At 39.2% G+C, this 12,036-nt stretch overlaps 1 protein-coding gene across 1 annotated transcript in view; it reads right to left on the reverse strand.

Moving 5' to 3' along the window:
• Positions 1-1,580: 1,580 nt before the first annotated feature.
• Positions 1,581-12,036, reverse strand: part of LOC130910767 (synaptic vesicle glycoprotein 2A-like) — a 34,964-nt gene continuing 24,508 nt past the window's right edge. The window contains exons 9-13 of the mRNA XM_057828321.1: positions 10,641-10,805; positions 10,437-10,570; positions 7,886-8,092; positions 7,642-7,801; positions 1,581-2,693 (exon numbers count right to left, since the gene is read on the reverse strand). Of these exons, the coding sequence (XP_057684304.1) occupies positions 2,510-2,693; positions 7,642-7,801; positions 7,886-8,092; positions 10,437-10,570; positions 10,641-10,805 (850 nt within the window). The 3' untranslated portion in view covers positions 1,581-2,509. The remainder of the gene's footprint in view (positions 2,694-7,641; positions 7,802-7,885; positions 8,093-10,436; positions 10,571-10,640; positions 10,806-12,036) is intronic.

Consider the following 12,036-nt stretch of genomic DNA (forward strand, 5'->3'; position numbering starts at 1 on the left):
CGTAAAGCAGGTAGTACTTCATGTGCACATGGAGAAGAACTTATTTGCGCACACGAAGAAGAGCGCACGCGCACACACAAGGGAGAGCACATTTGCTCCCATGAAGAAGTCGCGCAGCAGAGTGAGAGGGGAAAGATTGCAGCTCAGCTCGTTGTCTAGCTAGGATTTAGCTCCAACATCTTGAAAAGGACAGTACAATGACGTATAATACATGTCTTTGGTTGGTTATTTTGAGATTTAGGGGGGATTTAGGGGTACTTAAAGGGTTCATTCCGATTTACGCGGAAATTTGCGTTATGTTGCCAGCATAGGAATGGAACTCGTTCGTAACCTGGGCACTACCTGTATTCGGTTTTGGCCAAAAATGTTGCTTTCGGTACATCCCTAGGTAATATGTTAACAGATTTTATTACTACTATAATGTATTGTCTAATGTTTGTGCTTGGTCTCTGATTAAATAAAATGACCTTCCAAAAATTTGACTTATACCCCAGTGCGACTTTGTATTTTTCTGTCTTCATTGTGCATGTTTGGCTGGTGCGACTTATAGTCCGAAAAAATGCGGTATGCAGTATTAAATCATTGTGAAGATTTAGACTGTAGTTTTGAAATATTTTTTTTCCCGAATGTATGAATATATTAGAAATGCTCAGAGAACGAAATATTTGAAAATAGTGCTTTAAATATGACTATTTTAGATAAATATTTAAAATATTTTGAAATATATTTATACATTCAAAACATGAAAAAGTTTCCTTTTCATATTGTTTAGAATCAATTTAAAATGTATTCGAGGTTTTTAAAAATTCTAAACAAATTTGTAAAATTGAACATTCAAAACATGTTTTAAATGAATTAAAACATGATTTAAAAAAAAAAAAGATTATTTTTAAAAATATATTCAAAATATAATAAAAGAAAAAGAATAAACCGACTCAAACGAGGAGCACAGGTTCACCACTTTCCGAGCACATGATACGTTTGTTTCACCAATGAAAAAACCCCACTCAAGAACAGTCACGGCAAGCAACAAACCGACGTCGTCGCCATCGTCATTGGACGATGCAAAAAAAAAAAAAAAAAAACGCTATCTGTGGCGCTTTTAAAGACACAAACGGCCGGCACAGAAAAGACGTCCAAACATGTCAGACAACACGACACGAACATGCGTCACAATTGCTCGGTGAATTGAGTTGCCTATTTTTTTAAACTTCTTTTTTCAAAGTCAACAAAAAAAAATGTCAAACTTGATAAAAAATACGCTTCAGATGTTATTTTTTTGTACGCTTATTTCTCTTAAATGTGGACGAACAGTCAATTTTTCTCAGCCCGTTCACTGCCTTCGACTGTGATAGAAGATCACTGCCAGCCCTTTCCTGTCTAAATAGATTGGGCGTCCATCACAGTTAGCGGGTGTTTTTCACAAAACCCTTCCTATTATATTCTAATTTATGATTAAAAAAAAAAAAAACTTTCTCCGACTTAATGTGGTTATGTAATGGATTATTTTACAGTATAATAATGACAGGTCATATAGATAACTTTGTGCTGTGGAAAAAAAAAACATTGTTTAGAAAAAAAATGAAAATCAAACATCATAAGCAGTTACTCACAATGTTACTTATTGCGTTTTCTTTTCACCAAATACTATTTAACTTGTACTTGAGTACATTATTTTATGACTACTTTTACTTTAGTAATATAATTTGGCTTGAAGTAACACTAATCTTACTTGAGTGAAACTTTTGGCTATTCTACCCCCCTCTGAGTATAGTAAACGAGATTGCAGGTTTCACCCGAGAAACCAAATTCAAAGCATCGCCATATTTGCTACCCCTGCAAATTTGAGAAAGAGAGGCTAATCTGTTATCAAGTTACCACAGCATTCTTTCCATTCAAAATAGGTTGACGTCTATCGCCCTCAATGGCAGTGAACGGGTTAAAAACTATACACACGGTGAACAATTTTCTCACCTTTTGTGCCTTAATAGTTACGCATGACTCTGCAATGTCTCTTTTGATCCTGTATATGCTTATGAGGAGTGTATGAAAAATAACTGAAGCAGGTGAGGACATTCAGTTGGAAATTCTTTGCTTAAAAACGCTGCTTTCACCCAAAATGGCCGTCCTTTTATTTCAAACACTAGCCATTTTCAACTAAAATTGCCATTTTGAGCAAGTCTAAAACGTAGAATGAAAGCGCTCACCTGAGCTGCTGAGCTGATGTGTGTTTTTTTTTTTGTAATGATGTAAACTGTCTACTCTCAGTACATTCTGCTCTTCAGAACCAATTGGCTGTATTCCGGTTTAAGAAAAAGTTGTGGAATGACGCAAGTTTTCTTTCACACACACCCCCATGCAAAACACACGTACTGGCCCGCACCATAAAACAAATGGGAGACCCCACAGGTCGATACGCGTCCCCTTGAAGGAGATGATGTCATCCACATCGAGGAGGATTTTGGGGTTCCCGGAAAATGGTGATGCAGAGTTTATAACAGGCCACTTCCTACTGCAACACCTGGCCTCGGGTTTCGGGCAGCTTTGTGGCCAGAAAGCTACCTGCGGCCAGCGCGCCGGCTGCGAAGAGGATGGGCACGGCCTTGGTGATGCCCACGAAGGACTGGAAGATGCTGATGCCCAGTACGGCCGCCAGTTTGCACAAAGCGTTGAGGAAGCCGAATGCCGTGGTCCTGAGAAGGACAACAAACGATTTTAGTTTAAGTTTGGATGTTTCATTGCCATGGATGGCGCTAGACGTCCAGTTGATTTAGACATGAAGGTGACGAGCTAAAAACGTGTCTTGGGAGACAAAACACATAACAAGACAGGTGCCAGTTTTCATCTGATGAGATGAGAATGAGATGAAAATCGTCCATAGTTTCCGTCATAAGTTCAAAATGTGGAACATTTTCTTGTTTCATGTGTAGTTAGCACACATCAGAGGAGTGTTTGGTTGTGTCACTCATGTGACGTGCTGCGCCCCTCCTCCACCGCCCCACATACACGTTTACTTACTGGACGGTGAATAAGTGTGTGTCCGCTTCAGTAGTGCTTAATTTGTAAATCATAAGGTGCCGGAACGCTAAGTACATATGAAAGCGCAGAGATGACGAGACGGGCACAGGTCCCGGAACATACGCAGAAAATGGTGCTGAAAACAACACGCAAGCTTTGCTGAGCTGCTGTCCAAACAGTCGTGCATCCCATCCCTCACCTGTCGCTTGATGTCCTACATTCTCCGCTCAGTGCGCTCTCCTCACTTTCTGAATCTTCCTGTAAGTGAGCTGATGTCACGGTCCCCGCCTTTTGCTCCGGCTTCTCTACCAGTCTAGCTGATGCCAGGGTACTGGCCTGTTGCTCCGGCTGTTGGTGTTCCACCTGGCTGACTGCTGGCGCTGTAGCTGGCCCCCACTCTGGGTGGCGCTGAACCTGACCAGCTGCCACCACGGTAGCAGTCTCCTGCCCCGGCTTGGCTGGCTGTCTGTGAACCTGGCTAGCTGCTGCTGCCCATTGGCATGATCTCTGCAGCTGCCCTCATCGCCGGTTGTTGCTTTTCTGACTCGTTCTGAACCATCTTCCTTCTTTTTTAAAAAAGACAGTGAATGCAACTATCTTTTTAAGATGTTGAAATACCGTTTGATCCTGGCTGCTTGCTTCCCAGATGCTGCAAATTTCCAACGTTTTTTTTTTTTTTGTGTCACACGAGAGGTGCAGGATCTGCCCAAATAAGTCCCGGAACACAGGGAGGCCAAAATCAAATTAACCCCTGTTCTTTAGGCTTTTGTGAAACACATGTCAGGTGCTGCTTGGTAAGTTTTGTTTTCTTATCTTGGCTAGATATGCCATGTTGCTTTAGCTTTTAAAGGTCTGTGCTGAGTGATCATCACACACTAAATGTAACTTCTAGCATGAAGGAAATAGTAGCTTTTCTTGTATTTACTGTTTGACTGTTTGTATTACTCTTACAAACCCAATATAAAATAAATAGCATTTATATCATAGTTTAAGAAAAACAAGCAGAATATATTCAATATTATAAACAGTTGGACTTGAAATGATTAGAATTTGCAGCGCCAAGACAACGTGCATATAAGGGCATAACAGACACAGGGCGCCTTCTGACCACAGAAGCCCAACGTGTACGTCATGGAGCTGACTGAGCTAGGTTGACGCTGACAAGCAGGTGATAGGCAGGACATCTACAAGCCCACGTCTGCTCCAGCAAATCCCGCAAATCCCGACTGTCTTCTGGACAGTCCAGAACAAATGGCGGGACATCTTGTCTTGCCACAAGGAACATCTGATACGGAGGAGCACACGACCGAGAAGTGAACACTCAGCACTCACGTGGTGCTGAGGATGGCAAAATCCTTAACTCTCGTTGCCTTGACAACAGTAACGCCCGAATCCTTATGTCCAACAGACAATAATCCACACCCTTCTTCCGGACCTCAGCCCGACTCACCAAAGCCTTTAAAACTCAAGTGTAGTGTAGTGTGTAGATTAGGGGTTAATTTGGGCCGGAACATCCCGGAACAAATTCCGATCTGATTTGGGCCTCCCTGTATTCCGGGACCTATTTTGGCAGATCCGGCACCTTTCGTGTATAGAAAATAATAATAATTTAAAAATTGTTTTAAAAAATGTATTGTAATAGCCCCGAATGGGGGGAAAGAAGGAGAGGAGGCGTTGATGACTTTCTCCACTTTATTGTGGCAACAATAAGAAAGCAACCAAATCAATAGCAGACTGCCGCTCCATTCGACCGTTAACTTTTGCTTCTCGCTCATCTCCCCCTCGCCTACTACTAGTCACAGCCCTCCAGTCCCAGCGTCTCTTAAATGGATCATGCATAGTGTCTTGTTATGAGCTTTTTGTTGACAAAGGTATCGAACACACGACGTGCTGACAACTTTGTTTCTTTATTAACACATGGAGCTAACAGTACGAACACAGCTTGGGGCTCTCGGCAGGCTGTGCGGAGCGATAGATTGAGTCTGTGCCTTTCTATCGCACTCCTGCATCACGTGACCAACACAACAGTAACGTTGCGTGCACTTCAGAGTGCCTCGGAAAACATTATATCAGAATATTGCACACAGTTACGGACATTACAGCATAAAATAAAATAATAATATGCATAAATTAATTTACACAACAAATCCCAAGAATTGCATCTTGTTTATAAAAATTTAATGTCATTTGAAAGAGTCGGAGATTTGTTGATGCACTGAAAAGCTGGACCGACAATTCATGCCCCTGACATGAAAAAAAATTGAAATTTGCGGCATCTTGGCAGCAAGCAGCCAGGATCAAACGGTATTTCAACATGCGAAAAAGACAGTTGCATTTACTGTCTTTTTTCAAAAAGAAGGAAGATGGTTCAAAACAAGTCAGAAAAGCACATAGGAAAGAAAGAAAAAAAGGAAAGTCCCACCGCATGGGAAGTGGGCATTTGCGTTTTGTTTTCAGCACCATTTTCTGCATATTGTAATGTCCGTAACTGCGTGCGGGCCCGTGAAGGGGCCATCGGAGAGCAGAGTGGTGACGTAGCGGGAAGTGAGGAGAAGAGTGCGGCGTGAGAGCGAAGTTGGCGGTCGCATGTTGCAGCAGTCCACTGATATTTTTGTTATTTGTTATTTAACTGTTGCCGCAATAAAGTGAAGGAAGCCATCATTCACTCCTCTCCTTTCTATTTCCCCAGTCGGGCTATTACAATATATTCCGGGACCGGTCCGCGTGCCGTTATCCCTGCGCTGTCATATGTACTTTGCGTTCCGGCACCTTATGATTTACAAATTAAGCACTGGTGTAGACTGAATGACTAATCGTTGTCATTTTTTTCAGGAATCTTTTGTTGACTTGTGATATGCCCACGTGACATTAATTTCTGGAGTATGTTGAGGTTGGAACGGAGTAGATAGTATAAGATTAAAGAGAAGAAGAATTAAAAAAAACAGAATAACATACAGTGCTGCTCAAAAGTTTGTGAACCCCCTCAACATTTTGGAATTTTCTATTATTTCAACCTGATTTCCTAATCAATCAATTCAGTAGTTTTTTTTTGTTTTTTTAACAGTTGTGTTGTCGAGACTAAATTAAAAAGAGTTTTCATCAACTGATGTAGGTGCAAAATTGAACTGTTTGGTCACAACCAAAACCGCCATGTCTGGCGAAAAGTCAACACTGCATACCACCAAAAGAACCTTCTCCCAACAGTGAAGCATGGAGGTGGGAATGTCAAGATCTGGGCTTGCTTTTCATCCTCAGGACCTGGACAACTCCACATAGTCCAGGGAATCATGAATTCTGAGGAATATTGTCAAATCCTAGAACATAACCTGACGCCATCTGTTTTGAAGTTAAAGCTTGGCAGAAGGTGGATCATGCAACATGATAATGATCCAAATAGGGCTGCAGCTATCGAATATTTTAGTAGTCGATTAATCGATGGACTAGTTAGTTCGATTAATCGAGTAATCGGATAAGGAACATGAACATTTAAAATACCAGAGCTGAGCCTCAAACGATATCAATTTTTTATTTATTTTTTTAAATGAGGATGTATGTACAACAAAAGAACAATTGGCTAACTTACACAGAAAAAGTCCGCTAGCTTAAATGCTAGTTTTTTTTTTTTTTTTTTACAATCCTCTTAAAAATGGTTCGGACACATATTCCCACAAAAACCGGCTAAATATACCTATAAACTAAATTAAGAATATATTAAAAACATTAGCTCAAACAAAAACTTAGCTTACATTGGTCTTAACGGGGAGCAGTTGGATTCAGCCATGTGAAAAGAGGCAGACCAGAGGGCAGTGTATCCACCCTCATCAATAAAACTAAATGCAAACACTTTCAAAACAAACCATTACAACGCCACTTTAATTCAACGAATACTCGAAGCAACAAAATTTAATTCGAATATTTTTTTCTAATCGAATACTCGAGTAAATCGATTAATCGTTGCAGCACTAGATCCAAAGCATTCCAGCAATACAACCAAGGAATGGCTGAAAAAGAAGAAGATTCGTGTTCTGGACTGGCCCAGTCAAAGTCCTGACCTAAATCCCATTGAAATGCTGTGGCGGGACCTGAAGCGAGCAGTCCATGCCAGACGCCCATCAAACCTCTCTCAACTGACTGCGTTCTGCAAGGAAGAATGGGCAAAAATCCCCCAAAGTAGATGTGAGAGGCTGATTAGTCACTACAGAAACCGTTTGGTTGAGGTAATCTCTGCAAAAGGAGGCGCAATATCCTATTAACTGAAGGGGTTCACATACTTTTGCACACATGATATCTGAGTTTTTCTTAAATCAACCACTTTTGTTAAATAAAGAATGACAATATAACTATTTCTTTTGTTTCAGTCCATTATTTGGAATGCCAGTATTGTGGATTTGGGTATAACTTAACATTTAATAAGGTTATTTTAGTTTTTTTTACAAAAAATCTGACCATCGCTGTGGGGTTCACAAACTTTCGAGCAGCACTGTAGATGGTAGCTTCTGCATTCTGTGCAAAGCGATCATCAACTAGCATCACTATTCTTATTTATTTATTCTTATTTTCTAATGCGGAAAAACATCAAGATATTCCAGAATCTAGTGACCATTTCAGGTGTTTATTACTCACCGTTTATCAGACGGGTAAAGCTCGACGGTGATGACATCCAGAGCGTTCCAGGAGGCGATGCTGATTCCGCCAAAGAGGCACAAGAGAGCGATCATGCCCGATTCGGTGTTTCCGAACATCAAGAAGAAGCAGCTGACGCACGAGATGACGCTGGACCCCGCTGTGATATAAAACGTTATTTCCATTAATGGTAATTTAAGAGTTAATTCACTGCACGGCATAGTGTAGACGACGTGGATTGTACCCAGCATCCTCAAGCGTCCGATTTTGTCCATGAGAAGAGCCGACACGATGTTGCCGGGCAACACAGCCAGCGTTCCCAGGAAGTTGACGAAGTAGATCATGTAGGCGTTGTTGAAGTCGTCGCTGAAGTCCAGAATGCAGCCTTCCTTGTTGTGCAGGAAGGTGCTGTTCACCAACTTGGAGTCCACAAATCTGTACTTGAAAAAGTCTGATGCAGACATGTGTTACACGTTAGGGTGAGCGTGCTTTTATTAAGACTAGAGATTAGATACAATCAACAAAGGATAACTTTTTCATCATAATAATCAATAATTGAAAAAAAAAATAATTACGATTTGTAGAACATGGTCTTTATCAGGGGTGTGGCAATATATCAAAATGGTGATGTATCGCGATACTTTGTAGCCATAGGCGGAGTTTGACTTTTTGGGCAGGGGGGGCACAACATGTTGATGACCCCGAAACGCAGTGTCAGCAGTAAAATTAACTTACAAGAATATTTATAATAATACGTTGACAATGAGCGTTTTTTGTTTCCCATCATTCTTGAGGGGAATTTTTAATCAGGCTGCTTAGGCAATGCTTTTCGCCAAGATTGTCAAACATTGAATATGGTACGCCCGCCGGTGTCGTGCCAATGTAGTTACCCCAGTCAAAAAATTTATCCTCTGGGCGGAGCCATATGAAGGTAGATTTGTGTCTTTATTATTCAATCAAAAAAAAAATGGCTTCAATAAAAAAAAAAAGTTGCTTCAATCAAAATATATATTTTCAATTTTTAAAAAAAAGTCGCTTCAATCAAAAAAAAAAAGTGTTTGAATGCAAAAATAAATTTGAGACTCAAAACAGTGCATGTGAAAGCAATTTTTCCTTGATTGAATTTTTGGGGGGATTGAAGCAACTTCTTTGATTGAAGTAATGTTGATTTGTGTTTAGGCCACATTTTGGCTAGGACGTTTTTGTGTTATTCAATCAAAAGATAAGTTGCTTCAAAAAAATATATATTTTCAAAAAGAAAAATCACTTTAATCAATCATAGAAAACGTTTTTGAATGCGAAATATTATTTGAGATTGAAAATTTTGCATTTGAACACTTAATTTTTCATTCAAAAAGTTTTTTTGGACTGAAGCAATCCTTTTTGTGTTTGGGCCATATTATGAGTAAGACATTTGTGTCTGAATCATTCCATCCCAAAAAGGTTGCTTCAATCAAAAAAAAAAAAAATTTTCAATCAAAGAAAAAAATCATTTGAAAAATAAAATTGCCCTCCCATAATTTTGGAGGGGAAATTATATGCAAACCAAATGACTGTCTAAGGTGCTATTCACATGATCTGTTCAAAAAATAATTTTGACGCCATTATAAATTTTTTGTTGTTGTTCATTTCATTCATTTTTGTTGCAGTTTTATTGCTTTACATTTTTTCAGGGGTTGCCAAACTTTTTCCTGTGAGGGCCACATAACTTTTCCCTTCTCTGATGAGGGGCTGGGGTCGGTTTGTAACAGAAAAAGTGTGACGATTGCAGGAGTGCCTAAATGTAAAAATGTATTGTTTTTCAGAAAGCCACAATCAAATAACCCCTTCTGGATTCTTCACAGAACAAAAGTAAATAATATAATATAATATAATATAATATAATATAATATAATATAATATAATATAATATAATATAATATAATATAATATAATATAATATAATATAATAACAACACTATTAATTAAATAGACAAAAGTAAATATAATATAATATAATATAATATAATATAATATAATATAATATAATATAATATAATATAATAATAACACTATTAATTAAATCGACAAAAGTAAATAAAATAAAAATAATAATATAATATAATATAATATAATATAATATAATATAATATAATATAATATAATATAATATAATAATAACACTACTAATTAAATAGATAATAACCAAATAACCCTCTCTGGGTTCTTCACAGAAAAAGGCCAAGAAATAAATAGCACTATTGAGAAAAAAAAAGAAAATCAAAATGCTCTCTGGTATTGTTCAGGGGGCCGGACCAAATGTGGAGGGGGGCCGTATCTGGCCCGCGGGCCCTCGTTTGGGAAGCCCCGCTTTGCAACTTAAAATCCGCTTATGTTTGTATCCCAAAAGGTTATAGATCGATAATTTATGATTATTATTATGTTTATTTTTAAGTACAATGCTGTTTTATTTCCCCAATGCCTTTTGATGTAAATATGTTAAATGTTAATTCAGGCATCAAGTGCTTCATGTAAATGCATTTTTATAATATTATACAGTATATCAGATGTGTGTATGACAGGCAAGGTGTTAAATGACTTACTTACTTCATCTTAACTATGGATTACTGCACATGCTATTATTATCCTTTATATTGATTCATGATAATCCCTCGTTTTATGAGTTAGGCTTGCTGTCTGACGCCATCAAGAAAGCTATCTTTGTCCACAGCGGCAGCTCGGCAACGCCGTTGCCCAAGCTACCAACAACACACGGCTCCATGACTACAGCGGCTCTTAAGGTGTGGACGGCGTACCTGTGTTATAAAACAAGGTAGCGATGAAGGTGCAGTTGCGGAAGACGGTGTGCGTGGATGTGATGTCCTCGAAGTAACACTCCTCAAACACTGAGTCTTCAAATACCATAGACTTCATCTTCAGGTTGAGGAACCTGAAATATGTCAAATATCTGCAAATCTGGGAAGTCTATTGTCAAGTGTTGAGAGTAAAAAACTTCTTACTTGTCGTTGAAGTAGTAGCCTTGGCGATGCACCTGGTTCTCCAGCGTGAAGTTGAAGGTGACGTGCTCCACGCGCTCCTTGCTGTAAGTTTTGGTGCGTGACTCGTACTCCTGCTTCTGGATGTACTTGATCATGTCTGGGAACCACACGGTGAGACCGTAGTAGCTACGGAAGAAGAAAAAGGAAAGGAAAGGAAATAGACATATGCCGATTACCGGTTTCAAGGTATACTGTGGTATGAAAACGTCACGGTTTCAAAACCACAAAAAATTCCCGTCATACCGTCCCGACGGTATTAGCTATTTTTTACGTCCAAAAATGCAGGGGAAAATCGCTCGTTTGCAGCTGCAAGGCTCAACCCTCCCCCACCAGTTGTTGCTCAGTGTCAGTGAGTCAGCTGTGCTACACGATAGCTGGAGGAGGTGAAACTCCTGAACTTTTTTCCCCAATCGAAGAAAACGAAATCGCTGGTATGGGAATACTTCGGCTAAAGAAAAGTTACAGACGACCACGGCTTAGAGGAGCGCCAACCGACATATAAAACATGTTTACGGAGGGTGGCTGCCGAGAAGGCAATACCTCCAATATGATTTCGCATTCATACAAAATTAAAGGTTAGTAAACACTGTCATGAATGCTTCCCACCAGCTACGAGAGTTAACTTCAGCATGGTTAGTGTGTCTAGCGATGGTACAACGTTGTGTTTTTTTCTCTGGCAACTGTCTGTGTTGACAAAGAGAGTGTGTGTATAATGTCAACATGATACAAGTCATACATACATGTTTTTTATGGACAATAATTCAATTATTTTGAATTATTATGAGCTGTAGCTGTGGGTTTAGGCTCACTAAAATGGTCATTGCATGTAATTGACTTCCCTATACACTATATGATATTAAAATTGAGAATTTTCTTGTAAAATATTGTCTATAAAAGCTATAAAGCAATAAAACAAACAACAAAAATGAATGAAATGAACAAAAAAAAAAAAAGATTTTTATAATGGGCTAAAATATTTTTCGAACAGATCATGTGACTACACCTTAGACGGTCATTTGCTTTGCTTAGCCAAAACCACCCAGGGCTGAAGAAGCAAGATACACAATACATTTTTTTTTTCAAACCTAAGCTTTCAAAAAGGGACAACAACTACTGAGCAAGAACCAAAGATTGAAAATGTGCACCATGAAACGCTAGAGGCCACCGTCAAATGGTGAGCGGAGTTTGAATTTGCGCTACTAAAGACACTAATTGTACAACAGAGCCACCACCGGTGTCTTGCCAATGTAGTTACCTCCGTCAAAAATTGTGTCCCTTGGCAGCAGGAGCGCACACACACACACATTACTTATGAGTTACGTTAACTTAAACAATTAAGTGAAGCCAGAAAAGAACC

The sequence above is a fragment of the Corythoichthys intestinalis genome, chromosome 22 (genome assembly GCF_030265065.1).
Source record: "Corythoichthys intestinalis isolate RoL2023-P3 chromosome 22, ASM3026506v1, whole genome shotgun sequence".
NCBI classification, from domain to species: domain Eukaryota; kingdom Metazoa; phylum Chordata; class Actinopteri; order Syngnathiformes; family Syngnathidae; genus Corythoichthys; species Corythoichthys intestinalis.